Raw genomic sequence first — 26,673 nt, 5'->3', positions numbered from 1 at the left:
TAAGGTACTTTTCTACTCGAATATGGGCATCTGGAAGCTCGAATTTGGAATTTGTTTTATTATCAGTTTCAATAGTTTTAAAAACTTTAACCATTCTTAATTAACAAACTCAACTATTTCAAAGCCAGCAATGGCAACACTATACGGAAAAAGCACTTTTATCTCAAGCACGCGAGACTGTGTATCGGAAATTCTAAAGATATGCTCATTTTAAAATTATTTTGCGATATTGCTGTTGAACTGAATTTTAGTGTAAGTTCTAACAACATGATATTTAATAAATAAAGGTAACCCACAAAACGTTAAAAAAACGCCCCTATGCCCGTAATGTAAAATTTGAAAACTTTCAGATTTTTATAACAAATATATTATTTTTGGTTTTGTTTTTGTGTCAAAAGATTAAATAGTATGTGTGAAGATGAGGGGGGTGGGAAGATAACATATCGAAACGATCCACAATTTCGGAAAGACTTCGTTAAAGATGTATAAAGTTAAAATAAAAATGTAAATTACTAAAAAAGTGCGTTTATTGAGTTTAACCTGTTCAATTTGTAACGCAGTTATAATTTGAGAGATAAAGATTTTATGCCACATCGAATGGCAACGCTCTGGAAACTGGCTTACTTGCGAAGCGGCGTGAAAGGTAAATTAAGCGGCCGAGCGGTAAAGTCGCTGAACAATGGTAGTTCGGTCCGAGGTTCGAAGCCCGCGAGCGGTTTGGCTGCATGGGCGTTTTCGCTGTTTTTCCCATGTGTAACGTGTATACGAGCCAGTTTCCCTTAGAAAGTCCACCAGGAAGGCATTCCTCCCCTTAGGTAGATGTCCTAGTGTGCTTTGCCATAATTAAATAAACCAAACTAAACCGAAAGGTAAATTAAATAGTTTATGTTTCGTGCAATAGCCAACTTAACGACCGAAAATTTGGAAAGACTCCTCTAAAAGACGTACGGAAGAGCAAAAATTTGTCAGCATAAAACAGAAAGAGCCGGAGGAAAAAATTGTTGTATTGAATTATAATAGAACAATTATAACTTCTCTACTGGTTTCTAAGAAAATAAATTTTCTTATGTTTACTTTTCAAAAAAGAACTTTCTGACAGATAATATATAAGCCCCGTTAGATTCCTTTTGTAAGTGTTCTTTCGAAGTTCTTTTTTAATTCTAACCCGATAAATCCATTACTTCACAGAAAAGTGTGAGAAAAGAAATGTTCGATTCATGGTTAGAAACAGAAAATAAATCCGCAAAAATAATTTCATCTGGCTGAATTGGGAAAAAAACATTACTTCTATTCTTCCTTGAAAAATGGATTTTTTTCACCCCACATCGATTTATAGGAAAGAAGCGTTCGTAGAATATTTTTACGACGCAACTGAAACATTTTGCTGTGTATAAGAAGTACTGATATTCGAAACATTCACAGTCAAAACTATTACAGATATTCGACTGCGAGAAATTATGCTTATAGTAGGCATATTGTTGCGTGCGTACGGGTTGAACCATGGACCTTATAAGAAATAGACTAACCCAGAGGGCGCGGCGCGCGTCACCGACATCTCCGCATGAAAGAGTAGGGACGATCTGGTTTACTTTAACATTGAAACCTATGGCGTTTGTATCACATAACTGTTTTTAATTATTAAATGCGATACGTTGTATAGTGATGAGATTATGCAAGCCACAGTTGTTTTCAACTAGGATTAAATATATATCATTAAAGCACTTTTTAATGCATTTCGTGCATTTTTTCACGCGTAATTCTTATACAAACATCTTCACTTTGGTAAAACGGTAAAAACTCCAAGCACAAAATTTATGAACTTAATCTTGCGTAAAAATAAAGTAAAATTAAATAACACTGATAGTACGTGATGCTTTGAAATAAATAAGGTAAAATTAAACAAGATCTGATAATTTTTTTTAAAAAGTTAATGAACATTTTCAGGCAGTGATTTTCAAAACTATAACAACATTACGAAAGAATTATTTATTTGATTATATGATCATTAAATTATTAAGATTAAAGTGAATTAGTTATTTTAATAATTCATAAATTTCGGAGCATAAAATTTTCTGAGCATAATGAAGGGAAAGGAAAAAGATAAAATAAAATCTAGAAGCACTCAGATTTTATATTACGCCTAAAAGGAACCTTTTTTTTAAAGTTTTGTGGGTTACCTATATTTATTGAATATCATGTTCTTCGCCCGTAAACCACATATATTTGAAAACAGCATATCTTTAGAATTTCCGCACTGGAGATAAAACTGTTATTTTCCGTATAGTGCTCGCTCTGAACTCGTTGAGTTTGTTAATCAAAAATTCATTAAAGTTTTACAAAATATGAAATAGATTAAAACAAATTCGAAATTCGGCCGTCCAGATGCCTATGTTCGGGTGGATACATTCAAAATTTGATGGCTGTTGCTACTGTCGTTTTTGCACAGTGCGAGAAACATACATGTATTCATGCTGATTCTTCATTATTTAATTTCTTAAATATAATACAGGACGATAATATTTGATAACAACAATTTGCAAGGAAACACGGACATTTATAGCAAAATAGCGCAAAATGCCACTTCGAAACTAACAGCCTTTCTAGGCTATCGCCGCTTTGGGATAATAAATTAAATTAACAGTAAATAAAAAAAATCTTATGCAGAACTAAAAATATATCAAAAAATAATCACTATAAAATACAAGCAAAATTAATTATTACGGTTACATACAATTTTAATATTAGAATTAAATGTATAAAACTTTTTAAGGAGTCAAAAGTATTTATCACTATGATGTATTATGAAATATAATTGAAATAAAATTCCTTTATAGAAATTATGCTGTAATAATCCTCCATAATTTTAAAAAAGCAGCACAATTTAGAATTTTAAACAAAACTTTCGAAAATTCGTTTTTTAATATTTTAGTATTTTTTACTTATTTACACCAATAAAAAGCATAAAAATTGCAAGAGAAAAATTGTTTGTTTGAAATTTTCTATTAGTTCAGATTTAAAATATTATTTTCTAAAAGAATTAGTTACGAATTTCCTGACAGCATAAGAAAAGCTAAAAAAATATCCAGTCCTGAAAGCATGCAATAGCTTTATAATTATTTGGAACGTTAATTATGCTTGATAAATATGCTAAATTTTTAAAAATCAATCTCAATTTCAAAAATAAAAATATGTAGAAATTCTAATTTGTGAAATGAGGCGCTACAAACAGCTTTTTCTTGACAATTATACACGCTGCAATAGGCAATTAATGTTAAATTTCTGCAAGTCGTCCCTACTCCTCCGGATGTGATCAAGGTGACAGCCGGCAACGCCTCAGACGAGGGAGAAAACCCGTTTGGGTTAGTCTATTTCTTATAAGGTCCATGGGTTGAACGCACAAGTCCGATAAAATGTTAATAAAATTTATTCTCATCAAGAGAATTGCTGGAACAAAATGCTGGAATTTTCCTCAGAGATATCCGTACAACTGTTCAAAATATCATGCAATAATAATCCGTAGAACGCAAATACGTTAAATAGAGCGCAATACAACCAGTAGCGATGCTTTAAACTACTAAAAACGTTAAAATGCAAGACAGTTCAATACAAGACAGGTTTTTATTTCCGAAAGGCTCGGTTTATTAAGCGATAAGTTTGACTAAATTTGAAAGATAAATAAAGCTTTATGGAATGCTAGATTTAAGACTTTTTTGAAACCACACATGACATAAATTAAAAATTTTATACTTAATTAAAGGCTTATCTCGCGTGATGATAAATGCAAGCTACCATAACATACATTCCAAAATTTTTGGAAAGAATATTTCTAATGCCGAAGAGAAGAAGCGAAGTGACAACGCGCTCATCCATCTAATTTTAACCAAAACGGGGAACGATCGTTACGGTAACCAACCACGTACAGAGTAGAAATGTAGTTCTGAAGAAAAGTGCGCCCTGTATTTCTCGTATTCTGAAAATATTAAACATTCCACGCAGCTACTTCTTTTCCTTTTCCAACCAACTGGCGTGGAGAAAGAAAATACCAAAGGGCGAAAGGCCGGTAAAATTTACTTCCAGGAAGGATCATTCAGATGCGAAGTCGCATACATGCCGGGCAAATCCCCCCCTCCCGGCTTCCAGCCAGCTTCATCCACAAAAAGAAAAAGAACCGATTTTTTTTTTTTTTTTTTTTTTTTTTTAAATTTTTCTTTGCCAGACAAAATGATTAATTTACCCGAGACGCGATTAGGGAGCTGCGAAAGTTGGTTCTGCAAATTTAGGAGCGAGGTGGGGCGATAAGACAATGCATAATACATGGGGTTGGAGCCATTTTTTCCCACATTCATGAAGTGATCAGCTAGTTATCGTACGTGTTAAATGCATTTAGAATTGTATTAGTCACACAGATTATTAAAGAAACTGACCGAAGCACTTTTGGTCGACGGTAATCTAAGAATTAAAAGGTCACTAGAATTATGTTTCGCAGCTATGGGAGAAGGCGTTGGTCAACGTCTGTCTGGGGCGGTGCAGTAAATTAACCATGTAATTACAATAAAATTAAGGAAAATGAATATCTGCAATTGACTATTTGGCCATTAATCACCGGTGACATCACAAGTGTTCTAATAATATTGTCACGAAATGCCCAGCCGCGGTAAGATAGCTTTCCCCGCAAAGCAGGTTAAGGGTTGCTAGAAAATGGCAAGCGAAGACAGGGTTTCCAGATATGGCGCGAAATCGCCCAATTGGCGACAAAATTGCCGATATGCCCTAAATGGATAGAGAGCATTCTAGAACGAATTCTTAACCGTTTGGTCAAGAATGTTCTCGAAGGCAAGCCAGAAGCTATATAAATCCTGCTTGTACGAGGAGTAGCAGTCTAGTGTCGTAGTGACTCTCGAGAGTATATCGCGATTTGGTGCATCGTCGAGTGCATCGCGAGTTGTATCGTGGAGAGTCTCGAGAGTACGTTGAGTTCCGAGACCGACCGAACATAGTCGGGAGCTGCACTCGAGTGCTTTGCCGTGAAGCTGTCTTCACCGTTATAGCCTGATGGCTGTGCTGCTGACTGTTTCAGCGTGTTTATCGAGTTTTTCGACGACTATGAACGTGTTTTTGGAGCTGTCCTGAGCAATTTCGTTCTTTATCAAGTCTTGTCATTAATCAATCCAAATCCACGAAACTGTAAAAACGCAACAATATTGTTACAAATTCAAATTTCAGTTGATTTATTTGAAACATTTTGTGTTACATCAAAGTAAATGTAAGCAGCACAACTACCACAAACACATAACTCGACAGATAAAATGCCTAATAATTTCATTACTTTATTGTGGCTTTGTACACCATTATTAAAACATATCGCATCTAACAAACTTAATTCCAATGTGATGACACTCACAAAAGCAGTTTTTGTTATGCGTGTCCAGCTGCAATTATTAAAACTTTCATTCGGGTTTTGAGTTCTTCTATGAATGCACTTTGATAGCATTTTTTTTTTCCAGAGAGACTTATAAACTCACTTTTAACAGCTAATAACACAGGTTCTTGCAAAGAATGAACGACTGTTTATGAACACTTTTTTTTTTTTTTCCTACCAGCTGGTATGACTGTATTGTGGCCACACCAGACATCAGTCCCTTCTAAACTGGTGGACTTTCTAACGCTTGTTTACATTTTATAATGAAAGATTTCTGTCTTTTAAAATTTCGAAACCTGTATGAATTATATATTTTTAGAATCGTCTCAGACTACTTTATTTTTTTTTAGCTCAAAATCAAAAATTTAAAGATTTTAAAGTCATTTGTCACCTTGATTATTTCTGTTTTTCAATTTGGCAAGCGCTTACTTATTCTAACCCAAAGAACTATTAACAAGAAATTCTCCGTTCCAATCGTTAATAGCAAGTTAAATTCCTACTTCTCCCTTTCTCTTTTCTTACTTGCGTTAAGGGAACTCATACACCTTAAAACCCATAAGATCTTCGAATAAGTGACTGTCACAAGAATTAGGATTACTTATTTATTTTAAAAGCAATTACTTCCAAATTTTTACAGCTGACTACATAATATAGCCGTTTTATGCAATAGTAATCAGAAAGCTTGTGTTGCCACAAATATGTTTTATAATTTATCCGCTTTGTGACAAACGTTTTCGTCCTGTTTTCACCTTGCGCGCACAGTTTAAAACATTCTGTTGCATAATTTAATTTCATATTTAGTATATAGCTTTTATAACATTTGAGCACTACTGTGAACCAAAAGTTCTAAGAATTTCATGTAAAATTTTTATTTTATTTGGAGTTGAGTTTATAAAATGGATTTTATTAAAAAAATCTGTAATGTTTCCGTGCATAAAATTTTTCAATATTAAAATATTCCTCAGACTTTTGGTTCAGTTAGAAAATAGTGCCCATAGAAGAAATTCCAGCAAATTTTAAGTATGTACCATTAGCCATTTTTAAAATATCATGCGCGCAACGTGACGAAACATTTTGTCACACAGCGGATTAAATTACAAAGATATTTGTGGCAACACAAACCTTCCGGTTACTAGTTTCCAAAGCAGCTATAGCAGCTGTAAAAAGTTGGAAGTAATTGCTTTTAAAATAAATAAAATACCCCACTTCTTGCAACAGTCACATATTCGAAGATCATAAGGGGTTTAAGGTGTATGAGCCCCCTTAAACTGATTTCGATTTAAATATAAGTTCGCACGCAATTATTTGACGATTTTGTTCTATTTACTATATGCAGGTAATTTAATTCATTTATTTTCGAGTATGGTTAACACCTATAAGCACACACCGATCCATTTGACAGATGGGCACTTTTGCTTTCTGTTATTGCCACTGGTTGATTGGTACTGAGGGAGTTTCTGAACTTTACATTACACGAGTATATAATATGTCAGGATTTGTAACAACAAGTTTTCTCCTTTTGTGAAAGTTTTAAAATTGTTATACATTTATTATCAGTAAAGTTTAACAATTTTTGTTTGTTAATTTAACTGTGCGCGCGCGATGACCGAAAGACGCTCTGACTTAAAAATCCCAAAACCTCAGTTTAAATACTGGCTACTCGTTTGCATTCTCGTGAGGAATACGGAAAGGAGAAGTTATAGTAAAGGCTGAAATTATAAATAACTTTTTAATTAGCATACAATTCCCCAAAACTTCACTCGTTATAATATCATATCCTGCAAATAATTTCATATCAGATAGAAAATAACATTGTGTATTTCCTTTTTGTCGCTAAAACCGCTACCTCATTTTCTGATGACTATCGAATAGTTTTAATTCAGTACGTGGACGTTGGACATGAAAAATAAAAAGATTATTGCTTACATTAAAGGTGATTTAAACTAGGTCATACTTTAGCGCACACTTTACATTTTAAACGTTTTACTTTGCATATAGCACGGAGTCTGATATCACAAGCCATCACGCCCCCCCCCTTAAGAAAATTTTCCGAGGATTGAAAGAGGAAATATTTACATAAAAAGTTTAATTCAATTATTTAATTTGGGTAATTTACAAGTACGTAACAGAATACGGCATTGTATCAGCACAAAAACACATTACGAATAGTACATATGTAATAAAAACAAACTTAGATGTAATGACGAGCAGAAATTTTGATGGAGTAGAAGTGTTGATCCATAATGAACAGGAAATTGAAGGCGGAGGCAGATTAAATCTTCATTTTTTACTTCCTTGTACGAAGTAAAAAGGAAGTATTGTAATCGCGAAAAGTTTCAGGCAGCATATTTCAACGAAAATATCCATTTTCACAGCTATCGAATGCAATTTAATGATGTTTTTGACTGATATCTGTACGTAAGGACAGAATAAAAGACTCATTTCCTCCAAAAAAAATTATAAAACTGCTTAAAAATAATTTTCTGAAGAGAATTTTTCGTGGCGTCTGTACGAACGTATGAGTGTACGTACCTCGCATAAGTAGTAGTAGCCTCAGAACGTTGAAATTTTGTATATAGGACTGCTATAACATGTAGATGTGCACCTCGTATTTTGGTTGCAATCGGCCGCACCAAACCTATATAAATATATTTATATATTTATCCACTCTGTTACCCGGCTCAGTGATCTCAGTTTCTTTACTCGCATATATTTGTAAATTGCACATTTTTTGCTTTAAAAATGATTGAATTATGTTGTTTTTATCTTCCGGTTAAGGGTTTTATGCCTTTAGTAAATCTGTATGCAATATTTTTAGAATTATCAACAATTTTAAAGTTGTTTAAGTGCCGCTAAGCCTTTTTTTATGGCGGCCACTGATTGTTTACATTTGAAATAGCAGACTAGTGGATTTGTTGCCAATCTAGAGAAACTTAGCTTCGCAACAACAAAGATAACGCCTTCATTTATTATTGCGAATTAAATCATGTTTAATCCTTTCTGGAATTTTTTCGAGGAAATAAGTGTTTAAGATTTACTTCGTACTTTTTAATATAGATATTGAGTTTTTATGTATTTTTGCCTTCTCGCGAAGTGAGAACTGAATTAATTGAATGAGAAATAATCAATCGTCTGTGAAAAACTGTTTCTTTTTTGTTTTGTTTGCTTAATTTCTGTTATACATCATTCTAGCTTTATTATAGTATTTGAATAGAACATGTGGCAACGATTAGATAATTCTTTTCTTTAAATGATATAAATTTTGTTCATTATGAGTTATAATATGAACGAAATATAATACTGTTAAGTGAATCTAGGCCAGAGTGTCGCTATGGTAAACAAATACTAAAGTGAATTTTAAAGAATGCATTTATTCTATTGTGGTTTATGCACTGTCGGCGAAGTAGATTTAATTAAATCCAATAAGTTTAAATGAAATGCAAGAAAAAATGCATATAATTTAATATTACATACAAGGAAGTCATGTGGTGTACACATCAGATTTTTTTATTTCAGGAAACAGGCTGAGGCCACAATCAAGTTGGCACATTAACTGTGCCTTTTCCAAAAAGCTTACATTTTTAGATAAATTTGCATTAAGATAGAAGGAGCAGACAGACAGCATTCCAGCTAGGCCAAAACGTAGAAAGCAAGTGCGTAATGTTCAGGGTGAAATTTTAATTCAGACCGAGTTAGTTTTGGTTCTCAATGTATTTTGATTGGATAGTTAATATTGCTGTAAAATTACTATTGGCTGCTTGACATGGATTAACCTAGAAACTACGCAGTGCAAATAGAGGTTACTATTTTTAGAATAGAGAAGGGAAATTAATGTATGCTGCCAATTTAAGCTTTTAAATATTCTTTATTTTTCTTACTTATATATACTACGCATGCATCATTAAAGAAACACATTTTTTACAGTCTCCCGCACGCAGCAGTATGTGCGCCGGTCTAGAGGTTAGGGAAGCCTACTGCTATAAATAACACTGGTAAATAATGCCGCCCAGACGGTACAGTGGTTAGGGGAGGTAAACCGCTGAGTTGACTTCCGACCCAGGTATAGATATATGCATGCGGAATTGGTTACCAACAAGCGACCTTGAAACGCGAACTCAGGATAGCCTTAATTTATTTGCTGACTGGGTGAGTGTGTATATTTAATTACGGTAAAGCACACTGGGGCTATCTACCTAAGGGGAGGGATGCCTTCGTGGAGGACTTTCTAAGGGGAACTGTCTCGTATACACGTTACACATGGGGAAAACCACTGACTGACTGGGTGAGAGAGCATAAACTGAAACTCTCGGTGCCTAAAACACAAGCACTCATAATTAGTCGAGGCTCTCCATTGCGTAGAAACACCCCTGTCTTAAACTCTTGGGGTCCTCCATTAAATGTGTTAAATAAGTTAAGTACCTAGGAGTAGTAATAGATAATAGACTTTCCTGGCAACCACACATCTCTTCTTTAAAGTTAAGAATCAATAGACTGACTACTTCCATGCGATCAACAACCTCGTTGAGATGGGGTATCCCATGTCACTTGCGTAGAATATGGTACAAGACAGTAGTGGAAAGAGTTGTTCTGTATGCCGCTGCTATTTGGGGAACTAACATCTCTTCCCAAATGAGACATTCATTACTCTCTATACAGCGACACCAGCTTCTTCTTCTCATTTGCAAGGCTTATCGTACCACGTCCACGGCAGCCTTACCAATTACTGCAGGCACGTCGCCTCTGGACTTGTTAATCGAACGAGAGGCTGTAGTGGTTAACGTAAGCAGACTACGTCACACCATGAGTCTCTGGGGACAAATTTATATCCATACTGATTATGAGCGTCATATACCGTAAGCTCCCTGCCACCCTGCTAAAAATAACCTTGTGGACACTATCTACTTTAACAGAACATAGGACTTGGGATTTGCAAATGGTGTTTTCATTGATGGCTCTAAAATTCCAGGGGGCACGGAAAGCAGTTTCTGTATACTTTCTGGAGGAGCTTTAACGTATGAGTGGAAAAGAAAGTGGTTAGGGGATCCTACTACGGAACCGAAAGACCTGGATTCGAATCCCGGAGAAGGCATGGATGTTTGTAAATGTATAGAGTCTTTGAGGCATGGGGTCACTCTATATATTTGGCGAGCCAGACTCTCGGACCCGTCTCCCTTGAGTGCTCTCCATCAAAATTGGGGGGGGGGGCAGAACTGAGCGAAATGGTATTGTTACATGTATGGTGCTCAAGACTCTTGCCAAGTGAGATAAGTCATAATATGTGTTTCGTCAGAACTAACATTCAAACAGGGTTTCTCTGTAAGATCAGGTTAACAGGAAAAGGTCGCTGAACACTGAATAGTTAGATTGACTCGAAACCGAGCAAAGAGACTGCCACTCAGATTAATGTGAATAATAACTACATTCTGGTGCAGACATCGCAAATTTAAACATAGGAGATCACGTTTTCAAAACGCAACAAATTAAAAAAACTGCTTAATATACGCAGTGATTTCATTTAGTATGTCAACCTCCCTCCCCGAAGAAAAAAGACAAAAACTAGAACTCGATTTTATAAGGTAATGTTGAAAATTAAAATTAACTTTAGAAAGAGATTACTACCCTCAAACACATGAACGCTTTTTACCGTCCGGCAAAATTCGGTAACCATGGTTACCAGTGCCGTTGCGGCCAGGCTCACCCTGGACGCAAGAAAACTGGTTCAGTAATTAATTAGAATGCAAAAGCAAAACAACATAAATTTACAGGATAAATCTTAAATATACTTTGAATTTAAAATTGTGATGAGTACTGAGAACTTACCGGTATTTACAATGCTCGAAAGTAATATTATTCCCACCGAAATCTTCATTTTTATATGCAGCGCCACCAATCATGTCAATTCAATTCATCGTACTGTTGTCGTCGAATGCATGAAGGCATACTAACACAAAATTACTTTCTGTAACATTTTCAAACCTTTCAGTGCTGCCATCTACCGAATACGGTTTACGACGAAATATGATCCGAGGCATTTTTTTAAAACTCATCGGTAAAATTTCTTTGCCATATCTAACCATCAATCACTGAAAGTGCAGCAAGTTTGTCACACCTAAGTTAAGTACGTCTTTCGTAGAGTTTTTTAAACTAAATTTAAAATTAGAATTAAATTAAATTATATGTAAAATTTAGTTTATATATATTTAATTATATATGAAATTTAGTTAGTTAACTAAATTTTATAGCTAGCTTACGAATATTACATATATTTATGCCTGTCTAACAGTTGGATGAGACTTGCCGAAAGAGCTTACTTTTACTTGGTCGGTGGTCGTATCGGACGTTAACATGGTTATATCCTAGACCGAGAAATATACCACTTGAGACAGAGCAAAGACACTTGAGACTTGTGTCTCAGATCAAAAACAAGAAGGCGCCCAAAATTAGCTATGAAAGTTCAAAAATTCATCTTAAGAAAGAAATTCTGATAATTAATTCTCAGTTTTGAAACGCATCAAAAAGCGCTAGAAGAATTTTTCGTTATAAATAATCCACATAATTTAAGAAAAGAATTCCTTATATTTATTTATTCTTTAAAGCAGCTAACGGGTAGCATCTGAAAAAAAAAAAAAAAAAAAAAAAAACTCAAACCTTAGTATTAACTGAAAAACCTTAGTAACCAATATATTTTTCAGTGATTATTTTTCAATTTCTCAATAAAAATATAAAAAAAAATATTTTGCCATTTGCACAACTTATTGGTTATTCGTATTAAAAGTGCACACATAAAAAATATTATATTGAAAATTTCTTACCATTTTAATTAGCAAAATTTAAGTTATATTAAAATAAAAAAAAAAAATTAATATTCATTAAAATATTCTCAATAAGGAGCTTCAAAGAAAGTATAAACTTATCACTGGCATGTTTTACAAACTTTAAAAGTTTACTTGAAACACAACTCTCATCAAAATACTTCGCACATTTCTTGCATGTTAAATCCTGCCTTATTAAAAGTAAAAATTTCAAGAATATGCGAGGAAAAAAATAACATTATTACGACAAGAATTTGAAGAAAGATTTTAATGATTTGGTGTTCGATTTTATACTACTTCTATTACCATTAAAAACCAACGAATGTGAAATATACGAATGTGAAAAATAGGTTTACTTACTCAGTTCATGCATTTTTAAGTGCAAAGGTTTATTTTAAATTTTATTTTCTTAAATGTTTTTTATATACTTTTATGCCTTTTTGATGAGTTTGCTCGAAATAAGAAAGAAACTGCAATAAAACAGCAAAAGTTTGTAATTTTTTTTGTATTTCCAGGAGAAGTTGTATAGAAATCAAGAACAGCTTTTGATTCAGCTGCTTTTGTTTGGGACAATCTAGTCCAGTTTATATTATGAAAGGTTGGTTTATTAGAATACGGCAAAGCACTCGAGGGCTATTTGCCTTAAGGGAGGGATGCCTTCGTGGATAACTTTTAAAGGGAAACTGGCTCGTATACACGTTACACATGGGTGAAAACCACAAAAACACCCAAGCAGCCAGCCCGTTCGCGGGATTAGAACCTCGGACCAAATTACCAGTGTTCAGCGACGTTACCGCTCGGCCGCTGGTGGGCTATTATGAAAGGATTCATTGAGATTGTGAATTTTGCCTTTTGTGCACCCTTCGAAAAGGGAATACTCTGCAGATTTATGATACGGAAAATAATTTAAACGTCTATTAAGAGTTCTTTAGGTTACAAGTTAGTTTATATTTTTTTCATTCAAGCTGAAGTAAATCCGACTTCAAAAAGTGAATACGAAATTTCAAAACTCTGTATCAAAATGATATTTTCATAAAACAGAAAGAATTATATGAATGTCGAACAGAGATATGCATTCACTCAAAATAAAAAACATTAAATAAATCGCTTCAATTAAAAAAATGCCGACATTAAGGGGACTCGTACTGCTTAAAACCCATAAGATTTTCGAATATGTGAGTGTTGCAAGAATTGGGGGATATTTTCGTTGAAATATGCTGCCTGAAACTTTTCGCGATTACAATACTTCCTTTTTACTTCGCACATAATTTTAAAAGCAATTACTTCCAACCTTTTACAGATCACTACATAATATAGCTGTTTTCTGAAATAGTGATCAGAAAGTTTGTGTTGCCACAAATATTTTTATAATTTAATCCGCTTTTTGACAAAAGTTTTCGTCATGTTTCCACCTTGCGCGCACAGTTTAAAACATTCTGTTGCATAATTTAATTCCATATTTAATATATAGCTTTTATACCATTTGGAAACTACTGTGAACCAAAACATTCTAAGAATTTCATGTTAAATTTTTATTTTGTTTGGAGTCGAGATTATAAAATGTATTTTATTAAAAAAACCTGTAATGTTTTCGTCCATAAAATATTTAATATTAAAATATTCATCAGATTTTAGGTTCTGTTAAAAGACAGGGCTCATATAAAGAATTCCATCTAATTTCAAGTATGTACCATTAGCCATTTTTAAAATATTGTGCGCGCAAGGTGGAAACCTGACGAAATATTTTGTCACAAAGCGGATTAAATTACAAAACTATTTGTGGCAACACAAACTTTCTGATCACTATTTCAGAAAGCAGCTATATTATGTAGTCAGCTATAAAAAGTTGGAAGTAATTGCTTTTAAAATAAATAAAATATCCGAATTCTTGCAACAGTCACATATTTGAAGGGTGTTAAGCGGGTCTAAGGTGTATGAGCCCCCCCCCTTAAAAGATATGATGGAAAGTAGAGTAAACGAAATTTTAGCAAAGCATCAACCTTGTGTTTGACTAGGTTTGGTCAATAACAAGTCCTTCTTCGTCAGGAGCAAAGATATTTATTGTGTCTGATGAAGAGGGTTCTGTACCTCTTGCCCACGAAATCAACCGGAGTTATTGAGTCAGAGCAAATTTCTTTGCTCTAGATGAAGAGAGTACTTGTTTGCTCTCTAACTCGATAGAGGTCATGACTAAATCTACGCTAAGCACAAGCTTTGCTAATTTTATGTTTTACTTTAATTTTATGTTTTATTTTTGTGTAATTCTGTTCTGCTTTATTTAAAGTTTTGTATAGATGCTGTCTGCTTCCCTAGTACTTTTAAATCTGGTCAGTTCTCTCGAGGGTAAAAATATAAAATTATAATTCTTACGAGACTTTCTGTCTCGGAATCTGAATGGTGTCGTTTGTAGTGTTGGTGAATATGCTAATACCAAAAAATTACCCTATTAAAACAATCTGATGTGTACACCCCATGATTTCCTTGTACGAAGTATTAAATTATAGGCATTTTTTCTTGCATTTCATTTAAATTTATTGGATTAATTAAATCTGCTTCGCCGACAGCGCACAAAACACAATAGAATAAATACATTCCTTAAAATTCACGCTACTTGTTTACCATAGCGACACTCTGGCGCTAGGTTCACTAAACAGTATTATATTTCGTTCATATTATAACTCAGAATGCACAAAATTTATATCATTTAAAGAATTATCTAATCGTTGCCACATGTTCTACTCAAATACTATAATAAAACTAGAACGATGTATAAAAGAAATTAAGCAAACAAAACGAAAAAGAAACAGTTTTTCACAGACGATTGAGTATTTCTTCATTCAATTAATTCAGTTCTCACATCGTGACAAGACAAAAATACATAAAAACTCAAAATGTCCGTATTAAAAATTATGAAGTAAATCTTAAACACTTATTTCCTCGAAAAAATTCCAGAAAGGATTAAACATGATTTAATTCGCAATAATAAATGAAGGCGTTATCTTTGTTGTTGCGAAGCTAAGTTTCTCTAGATTGGCAACAAATCCACTAGTCTGCTATTTCAAATGTAAACAATCAGTGGCCGCCATAAAAAAAGGCTTAGCGGCACTTAAACAACTTTAAAATTGTTGATAATTCTAAAAATATTGCCTACAGATTTACTAAAGGCATAAAAACCTTAACCGGAAGATAAGAACAACATAATTCAATCATTTTTAAAGCAAAAAGTATACAGTTTACAAACATATAAGAGTAAAGAAAATGAGATCACTGAGCCGGGTAACAGAGTGGATATATTTTTAAATATATTTATATACGTTTGGTGCGGCCGATTGCAACCAAAATACGAGGTGCACATCTACATGTTATAGCAGTCCTATATACAAAATTTAAACGTTCCGAGGCTACTCGTTTTTGAGTTATGCGAGATAAGTACGTACGTATGTACATACGTTCGTACAGATGCCACGAAAAATTCTTTTCAGAATTCATTTTAAAGTAATTTTATAATTATTTTGGAGGAAAAAGGAGTCTTTTATTCTGTCCTTACGTACAGATATCACGCAAAAACATCGTTAAATTGCATTCGATAGTGGTCAAAATGGATATTTTCGTTGAAATATGGTGCCTGAAACTTTTCGCGATTACAATACTTCCTTTTTGCTTCGCACAAGGAAGTGAAAAGTCGGGGTTGAAAGTACGAAATGCGAACATACTGAATTGAAAGTGGAACATACTTCGGATTAACTTCGAAATATCATTTTGAATATTCGTGAAGCAAAACGTGTTATAAAGCCCACCAGCGGCCGAAGGGTAAAGACGCTGAACACTGGTACTTCGGTCCGAGGTTCGAATCCCGCGAACAGGCTGGCTGGTTGGGCGTTTTCTTGGTTTTCCCAATGTGTAAGTTTCCCTTAGAAAATCCTCCACGAAGGCATCCCTTCCTTCAAAATTGAATAATCCATTCCAATACAACGTGTTAATAAAACTTCCTATTCCTAATAAGGAAAAAAATCAGCACGTTTAAGATAGGGTGATTGGGATTTCACCATAACTAGAAATTAATCTTTCTGAAAATATTTGCAAAACATTCATGCATGCTTTTGGCGCGGTCATCCTATCTTACTAGACGATCCATATCCATACTAATAAATGTTTCACATCCATAGTCACCATTCTTAATTAATGAAGAAAGTAGTCGTGTAGCATCCTTGGATTAACGTTCACCAGTCACAGTCACCGACCACACCTTTATCCTTCTCAAAACAGTGTAGCGGCAGATAAATGACATTCCTATAACTATTATTTGACATACAGAACAATAAATAGAAAGCAGTTATTATTCTCTTACAATAGGGTAATATAAATATGAACGAATTCTGCCGCACCCTATATTTTGATTTAACTTTGGTAAGGGTGATGATCTGAAACGAAAATAGTTAATTTATAACCCTCCCCGTTTAGTTCAAAACGTAATGCCCCATGAAGGAATAATCTAATGCCTTGTATTATATAGTATATTGCGTGAAACATATGCTCGTGCATTACTGAAAGGAAACTAAAAATATAATCTTCTTTAAATTATGTAAAGATTTTTTATATACATCAGATTCGTTTTATTTGAAAACAATATGGCAACAGCAACTAAACTGATTGAAGAACAAAAAGAACAAACATCTCAAAGTCATGGAATGAGACGTAAAAAAGTAAAAAAAAAATCTGATGTGTACACCACATGACTTTCTTGTATTGGAATATTAAATTATACGCATTTTTTCTTGCATTTCATTTAAACTTATTGGATTGAATTAAATCTACTTCGCCGACAGCGCATATACCACAATAGAATAAATGCATTCTTTAAAATTCACTCTAGTATTTGTTTACCATAGCGACACTCTGGCGCTAGATTCACTTAACAGTATTAATAAATATATAACAGTTATCTTATATAATAATTTTATAACGGAAACTAAGTTAACTGTTATATAATCCAATAATTATATAACAGTTAACTTATATATTTCGTCATATTATAACTCATAATGCACAAAATTTATATCATTTATAGAATAGAATTATCTAATCGTTGCCACATGTTCTATTCAAATACTATAATAAAGCTAGAATGATGTATAAAAGAAATTAAGCAAACAAAACAAAAAAGGAACAGTTTTTCACAGACGATTGAGTATTTCTCATTTAATTAATTCAGTTCTCACTTCGCGAGAATGCAAAAATACATAAAAACTCAAAATATCTATATTAAAAATTACGAAGTAAATCTTAAACGCTTATTTCCTCGAAAAAATTCCAGAAAGGATTAAGCATGATTTAAATAATAAATGAATGCGTTGTTGTTGCGAATCTTTGTTGTTGCGAAGCTAAGTTTCTCTAGATTGGCAACAAATCCACTTGTCTCCCGTTTCAAATGTAAACATCAATGGCCGCCATTAAAAAAGGCTTAGCGGCAATTAAACAACTTTAAAATTGCTGATAACTCTAAAAATATTGCACACAGATTTAATAAAGGCATAAAATCATTAACCGGAAGATAAAAACAACATAATTCAATCATTTTTAAAGCAAAAAATGTACAATTTACAAACATATAAGTGTAAAGAAACTGACATTACTGAGCCGTGTAACAGAGTGGATATATATATAAATATATTTATATACGTTTGGTGCGGCCGATGGCAACCAAACTACGAGGTGCACATCTACATGTTATAGCAGTCCTATATACAAAATTTCAACGTTCTGAGGCTACTAGTTTTCGAGTTATGCGAGATACGTACGTACATACGTTCGTACAGACACCACGAAAAATTCTCTTCAGATTAATTTTAAAGCAGTTTTATAATTTTTTTGAAGGAAAACAGTATTTTATTCTGTCCTTACGTACAGATATCACGCAAAAACATCGTTAAATTGCATTCGATAGCGGTCAAAATGGATATTTTCGTTGAAATATGCTGCCTGAAACTTTTCGCGATTACAATACTTCCTTTTTACTTCGTACAAGGAAGTAAAAAATGAATTGTAAAACTTTCGATCATCACGTTTATTTTTTTTCCACCGAGTTTTCAGCCAATACTGTAGAATAGCTCCGTCCCTAAAGGGTTGACTTGGAATATTCTGTTTCTTTTTCTGTTTTTCTGGGTCACCGAATAACAGCCCTAGAGGCAGAAGACCAAAATGACGCACTGTGCTTCGACCTGTTCTGGGAATGTCCTGCAGGGAGGAGTCCCCGTTACGTCACGAGAGAGGGGATTGATGGTTTCTCCAAAGAACGATTGATCAGATCGATCTCTGTCCATTCTCCGAAGATTTCTTCCGCTTTCTGGAGAGGGACCTTTTTCTGTTTTTTTTGTTGAACCTAAACTCTGAGCGATGCTCCATCATCTCTCCGCCAATGAGGCGTCGGTGGCAGCGCACAAAAATGAATTGCGCTCCTTAATGAAAGTAAAAGACGTTTTTAATAATCACTACATAGTATAAAACAAAGTCGCTTTCTCTGTTCCCTATATCCCTATATATGCTTAACTCTTTAAAACTACGCAACGGAATTTGATGCGTTTTTTTTTTTAATAGATAGTGTTACGAATTTGGTATTTAAAAAGCTAATGTTAGTTCAGTTATAAATTAAATGGTTTTATTTCTCGCGCAGTGCAGCGCGTGACGAATATTAAAAGAAAGCTAAGCAGGAAAATTGAAAATACAAGAGCGCGTGCATTAAATAAATAAATATCTCTTTTTGATTTCGAGAAAGTACTGGATAATTCTAGCGCGTGATTTTAAAATCTTATAAAAGGAGGAAAACATCTCAGTTTGTAGTAGTTACTTAGTTTGTTGTTGTTTAGAAAACTGCTCTTGTTGATTGTAGCGAATTCGCGGATTAGCGTTCTTTAGCTGTTTTGAATTACGTTCTACTGAACGTTTGAGTAGTTAAAAGATAACTACTGTGAGATATTGTAATACTGCATGATAATTTGAGAAAATTTAAGCATTTTTGTTGTGATAATAATAAATTTTTGTTCATTTTTCATCGGACTTGTGCATTCATTTCATAACGAACCCGTACGCACGCAACAATTTTTGGTGTCAGAAGTGGGATGAAAAATGAACAAAAATTTATTATTATCACAACAAAAATGCTTAAATTTTCTCAAATTATCATGCAGTATTACAATATCTCACAGTAGTTATCTTTTAACTACTCAAATATCCAATAGAACGTAATTCAAAACAGCTAAAGAACGCTAATCTACGAATTCGCTACAATCAACAACAGCAGTTTTCTAAACAACAACAAACTAAGCAACTACTACAAACTGAGATGTTTTCCTCCTTTTATAAGATTTTAAAATCACGCGCTAGAATTTTCCAGTACTTTCTCGAAATCAAAAAGAGATATTTATTTTTTTAATGCACGCGCTCTTGTATTTTCAATTTTCCTGCTTAGCTTTCTTTTAATATTCGTCACGCGCTGCACTACGCGAGAAATAAAACCATTTAATTTATAATTGAACTAACATTAGCTTTTTAAATACCAAATTCAAGAGTGATTGAAGAGGAAGGTTTATATGTATAATAACATCCATTAAATAGTGGAGAAATACTGTTATTTTTGAGGTTTCTAATGCGATGTCGTAAATAATTACATTTTTTCCGCTTACATTGCAAACGCAGGCTGAACCCTAAGAGATTTATCAAAAGAATGTATCAGGTTCAATGTTCCGTCTTACTTTCTTTGGGAACATGCACGGACCTGACTCGGAACAAGGAGCTTACTAAAGCTATGTTCAATAACTGTGGGAAGTAGACAAGATACACAGGAAGGGTATACAAAACCCTTTATTTTTCACTCTTTACAATAATTTCCGTACTTCGGAATACAGAGACCAACAACTTGTGGTCTGAACGTAAGAATATAAAATATAACTAAACTCTAACTTAAATTTGGAATAATAAACGTGGAAGATTGGCCTTATATTAACAGGAAGCCGTATCTAGTACAGAGAACTGTTAACACTACAATACGTTTAAAATTATCACGAGGATTAAACCTCTGGCCTGGAAGGCAAACAGCAACCGAGTAAAACTTCTAAGGCAAGCGGCCTGCTTCGACTAACTCCTTCCTCTCTCTCTCTTGGCAAAAAGCCACAACTTAAGTACTTGGCGTTCGCCAGACAAATTTTGCATAAATAAGTTAACGCTTTTAATTCTGGCCGGAAGTAGAAAATAAGAAGTGATAGTAAAGATTTAAAATAAAATAAACGTTAGTAAAACTTAAGATCCTTACAAATGTATTAAGTATTGCAACAGATTTAAAAATTGCGGGACGTAGCGTTTGCGGCAGTATTAAATATGGACGCAGTCCGACCCCCCTGTCAATCTTAAGATTGACTCAATGGTCATAGGACTACGTCCAATCCCAAACCACAAACGAAGACACCAAGCGGCCCGAGCCCCCTAACGACGCCCCAAGTTCCGGGAAACCAAGGCCCAGAGTCCCGAGTAACTAAAATGTTAGAAATAAAGCAAAGAAAAGAAATTAAAAGAAACAGGCAGATCTTTGTAACAGAATAAACATCAAAATACAACAAAATAAACATCAAAGAACAAGAACACCACGTATTTTAGATCTGCCTATGAAACGGCACAAAAGGAAAGAAGAGAAGAACAAAATATAACTAACAAAATAAAATGCATGTTACGAACAAAATAATATATAAGGAAATGGACAATACTACATAAAACACATAAGAAAACGACAACACACCACCAGGAATGTTTTTAAAACAATCAATGAATCATTATACCAACCGCTCGCCGCTCACTGTTTATAATTTTCATAATCTCCTAAAGCAACTAATAAAATTATTGTAATTTTCAAAAGGATCACCACCGATTTTATATTATTTAACAATGTGTAATGTAAGTGTACAGTCGCAGAGGAAGTGCCCAACGTGTTACATGTCATACACATATTATTTGTTTGTAATTTAAATCTTGAGAGATAGGCAGGGAAACGGCCATGCAGCGTTTGCGACGGTACCGGCCGGCCGGGGCGGCGGGAGCGTGCCTATAAATAGCGCGTCGGAGGCCGCGGTTCTCCCTATAGCACTTTGAATTTAGCAGCGAACGGACGCGTTTATTATCGGAGCCCTCTAGCGAGGAAAATAACAATATACTTAATAAAAACGTGCTTTTCAGCGCGACAACGTATCAGTTATTATAAGTAAGTTACGATAAATAATTGTATGATAGTAGTTTTAAAATATAAATGATATTCTGTTCTAAGGTTAATTTTTAAATCGCACTTATAGTAATTATAAGTACATAAGGTTAGATAAGACTAGATTAAATAAAACCATAATTTATGGATTGGGATTTTCTATTAAGATCTTGGTTAAAATTTAGAGTTAAATCAATTTAATATTAGGGAAATATTTTCCGAAAATCGTAATTTAAGGTAAGGTATGTAAGTTCAGAAAAAGATTATGAACTGCGATCCATTGTTAAAATATCCATTAATATTTTATACCCGTGCGAAGCCGGAGCGGGTCGCTAGTAAGTAATATGTGTTTATCATAGAAGGTGCGTATTCGAAAATTTTATATGTCATTACTGGTAAAAAACACAGTTGAGGCTAGATGTTTAGCTTCTCTTTAAATTTTATGCTAACTATTAAAAATAATAATTACGAGAAAGATCTGCAGCGGAATTTGTTTGTGTAATTATGGCAAAGCCTCGAGGGCCATCTGCCTAAGGGGAGGGATGCCTTCGTGGAGGACTTTCTAAGGGAAACTGGCTCGTATACACGTTACACACGGGGAAAACCAGCTCTGCAGCGGAAAAACTTTCATATATGATCTAACACTTCTAAGAAGAGTTTTCATTACAACTTCTTCAAGTATTAAAAAATACAAAATTTTTTACTAATATAGAAAATCGCAAAAATACATTTTGCTTCTCTTCATAAAGTAATATCTGCTGCTATTAATTCATAAAACTAAAAAGGCAACTGAAAAATAATTTGAAATTTTTGAAAGCATTTCTTTATTTCACAATTTGTTTTTGAGAGTAAAATTCTATGAACAAAATATCAAAATGTTAAAAAGGTATGTTATTAATCAAACAAAAGACACACATAAAAAAAGGAAGGACAGAAGGAAAAATATGTATGAAAACTTGCAATCTCTATCTTACTATTAAATCTTGCCACTAATCGTTTGAGTTTATTTTTAATGTAAATGAAACGGTACTCGAAAAATACATTTAGACATTTTGCAATCCATTCGTTATAGGGGTGTCCTCCGAAAACATCGTTGCAAAAACATCGCGCACGAAAACGCCGCGGAGAAAACAATGCAAGGCGAAAACGTCGCGGTACAAAACATCGTGGGAGAAAATAAAGCAAAGAGAAAACTTGGCAGTTCCTAAAATATCGTCGTCGAAAATAAAGCGGTTCAAAAACTTCGCAATTTAAAAAACATCGTCGACGAAAATATCGTGGTAAAAAATAAAGTACCTACAAATCATCGCATGACAATAACAGCATTGCAGACTTGTGTTTTTCAGGCTTTAATAACTGTAAAATTTAATAATTGTTTAATAATTGTAAAAATCTCATAATGGTTTGTGAGCGCAAGATGTAACTAATTTCATATTTTTTATTATCTAATAAATATTTGCTGAAAATGTAAAACGTTAAATAATATTACTGCAATATTACTTACTAAATAATATTACTGCAAGTTAAATAATATTACTGCATTCTCAGCAGCAGCTCTTAGCATATCGGAGGAACGTTACGGACATACCGTTGCATCGCATCTTTCATTTCCGCCAAACTGCTTAGATTATCACCATAAATAGTGCTTTTGAGACAACTCCATAGCCAAAAGTCTCAGTGGTTGAGGTCTGGCGACCGGGTTGACCAAGAAGTAGGGAGTTGTCAGCCTATAATCCGTTCATTCGTGAAATATTGCCTAATAAATGTGTGACACATGTACCAATGTGAGGTGAGACCCTGTCATACATAAAAATCGTGGTGTCTAAAATGCCACGTTGTTTCAAATGCTCCTTTACACCATTACCATGTTTGATAACGTTCGGTTCAGTAGTTCTCCTTTTATGACAGTTTCAAAGTGGAACTTTAATTATAACCACCCTCTACTTCTAGTTATAGATGAGTTTTAAATGACGAAAATGTTCACGTTTTGGCAATGTCAATTTGAAAAACCAAAATTAATTTTCGACAAATAACGAAATCTAACTTATAATGCGATCTCCCGGTTCCTACACTTATATTTGGGAAAGTTTTATATTCGTTATTAAAAAATAAAATTAGGAAAAATTTGACTCCCGTACGACAAAAACTAACCGGGATAATAATTTCGAAATCTGCAATTTTTGATGTCATTTTGAACTTGCCTCGAGAAATCGGTTAATTAAGTTAGAATAATTCGAAGCCAAGATATGTATAATTTAATATGCCGTACAAGGAAGTCACGTGCTAACCACACAACACATTTATTATGGCAGATGATTTTGAAAAACGTCCGTCAGAATCCCAAACCCTAGATGAAATAGTTCTGGTTCAAAATTTTATCCTGATCATTTCAGGAAAAAATCCGATGTGTACACCACATGACTTCCTTGTACAGAATATTAAATTATAGGCATTTTTTCTTGCATTTCTTTTACGCTTATTAGATTGAATTAAACCTACTTCGCCGACAGCGCATAAACCACAATAGAATAAATGCATTCTTTAAAATTCACTCTAGTATTTGTTTACCATAGCGACACTCTGGCGCTAGGTTTACTTAATAGTATTATATTTCGTTCATATTATAACTCAGAGTGCACAAAATTTATATCATTTAAAGAATTATCTAATCGTTGCCAGATGTTGTATTCAAATACTATAACAAAGCTAGAACGATGTATAAAAGAAATTAAGCAAACAAAACAAAAAATAAACATTTTTTCACAGACAATTGAGTATTTCTGATTGAATTAATTCCGTTTTCACTTCGCAACAAGGCAAAAATACATAAAAACTCAAAATATCTGTATTAAAAATTACGAAGTAAATCTTAAATGCTTATTTCCTCGAAAAAATTCCAGAAAGGATTAAGCATGATTTAAATAATAAATGAAGGCGTTATCTTTGTTGTTGCGAAGCTAAATTTCTCTAGATTGGCAACAAATCCGCTATCCTGCTGTTTTAATGTAAACAAGAGCAATGGCCGCCATCAAAAAATTATTAGGCTTAGAGGCACTTAAACAACTTTTAAATTGTTGATAATTCTAAAAATATTGCATACAGATTTGCTAAAGGAAGAAAAACCTTCACCGGAAGATAAGAACAACATAATTCGATCATTTTTAAAGCAAAAAATTTACAATTTACAAACATATAAGAGTAAAGAAACTGAGATCACTGAGCTGGTAACAGAGTGGATATATATATAAATATATTTATATGCGTTTGGTGCGACCGATAGCAACCAAAATACGAGATGCACATCTACATGTTATAGCAGTCCTATATACAAAATTTCAACGTTCTGAGGCTACTCGTTTTTGAGTTATGCGAGATACGTACGTATGTATGTATATACGTTTGTACAGACGCCACGAAAAATTCTTTTCAGAATTCATTTTAAAGCAGTTTTATAATTATTTTGGAGAAAAAGAGTCTTTTATTCTGTCCTTACGTACAGATATTACGCAAAAACATCGTTAAATTGCATTCGATAGTTGTCAAAATGGATATTTTCGTTGAAATATGCTGCCTGAAACTTTTCGCGATTACAATACTTCGTACAAGGAAGTATAAAGAAGTCTCGAAACAATAATCGATGGGGGGATGAAAAAGAAAGTTGTCTTCCTCGAGAGGAAGATAACACGCAGAAAAGTCTGAGAAAGGGAAAAAGCAGTTGTCGCTACTAAATGATGTACCGGGTACGCTTCTGAAAGAAATGTTCTGGCCGCAGAAAGTTTGAAAGGATCGAGAAGTGAGCCATGTATTGATTTCGACGGCTTTATGCGAAATCGATTTGAGATCGACGCACCAACGATCGTTTTTGGGGCGTTCGACAAAGGTCCTCTTACTTATCTGCAGAACAGCGGGATGGGAGAATGGGTGCTGCAGCGATAAGATGGTAAAATAAATGATGAGTGCATTAACTGTACTAAGACAGAACCCCGGTGCGTAAAGAATTAGCTATTAAAGGGGTATAAAGGTTACTTGGAAATCCAAGGAAGGTTCGGAGGGCTTCATTCTAACATTAGTGTTTCAGTTTCAAGAAAATCGCATTTTGGATCAAAGTACTACGAAATTTCCTTAAGGGATATCAGCAACCCCTATACCGGCAATGTCAAACTCGCCATTTTCGATGTACTTTTTCTCAGAATCTGCTGTAAATACACGCTTGAAATGTTTTGTGTAATTAAAGTATACCTATCTGATTATGCTGAAATGAGCTTTTGAAACACTTTGAATTTCAGAATAATTTACAGAGCATTTTGTTAGGCATAGTAAAATTTAACACTTTTCTCACACAAAAAATTAAAAAAAATGTTTTTTAGTTTATCACAAAACGTTCATTTCAGTAAATATTAGAAAACCTAATAAATAAGCCATAAATATTTTAATACCTGTGAGCAGTAGTTCCCGAGAAAAAGTACATCGAGTATAAAAAAATCACGTTTGGAGAAAAACGCGTTTTTATGTAAAAATCCTGATTCATCAAAACATTCGATGACAAATTAAAACTAGATTTTCTACAGTTCTAATTTTCATAGAGATTAAAGAATGGTATTTTTAGAAAGATAAAAGTGTAGAGAATTAGTTTGAAAATGCAAAAATCCAAAATAACCATTTTTGAACGTTTTGGGGTTCCAACATCCCTTAAATATTGCTGCTTGCTTTTCTGAGCTCGTAATAAATTGACGTACGTGTTTGATGAAATGTTAATAAAATTTATTGTTATCAAAAAACAGAACGCTGGAGTTTTCCTCAGAGATATTCACAATATCACGCGATATAATCAATAGAACGCAAATACGTTAAACAGAACACAATTCACAGCGCATTTAAAGAGAAATCTAATCCAATCTCATGCTGAAATCGTCCTATCACTTTCTGCTTCTCGAGATTTTTGGAAACCAACAAGAGGATGGAATTACGGTTACAGTTAACATAGTGGTCAATTACATTTATTCAATTTAAATATAAATTATCGAGATAGATTTTTACTCAATGTTAAATGCACGTGCTCCTGTATTTCTACTTTTCTGGCATAGCTTTCTTTTAAAATGTGTCTCGCGCTGCATTGCAAGGGAAAATACAGCAATTTTAATTATAATTGTACTAAAATTAGCTATCTAAATACAAAATTCGTAACAATATAAAAGTATCGA

General features: G+C 33.6%; 1 protein-coding gene across 1 annotated transcript in view; it reads right to left on the bottom strand.

Annotated features, from left to right (window-relative positions):
* LOC118194287 (UPAR/Ly6 domain-containing protein bou-like) overlaps positions 1-11,375 on the bottom strand; it is a 34,219-nt gene extending 22,844 nt beyond the window's left edge. Inside the window, exon 1 of the mRNA XM_035365506.2 lies at positions 11,240-11,375. Coding sequence (XP_035221397.2) covers positions 11,240-11,288 — 49 coding nt within the window. The 5' untranslated portion in view covers positions 11,289-11,375. The remainder of the gene's footprint in view (positions 1-11,239) is intronic.
* Positions 11,376-26,673: the final 15,298 nt, after the last annotated feature.

This window comes from Stegodyphus dumicola, chromosome 1, assembly GCF_044657685.1.
Source record: "Stegodyphus dumicola isolate Sdum_Otavi_A_Nest chromosome 1, ASM4465768v1".
Classification (NCBI taxonomy): Eukaryota; Metazoa; Arthropoda; class Arachnida; order Araneae; family Eresidae; genus Stegodyphus; species Stegodyphus dumicola.
This window is presented reverse-complemented; position numbering and strand designations above follow the sequence as displayed.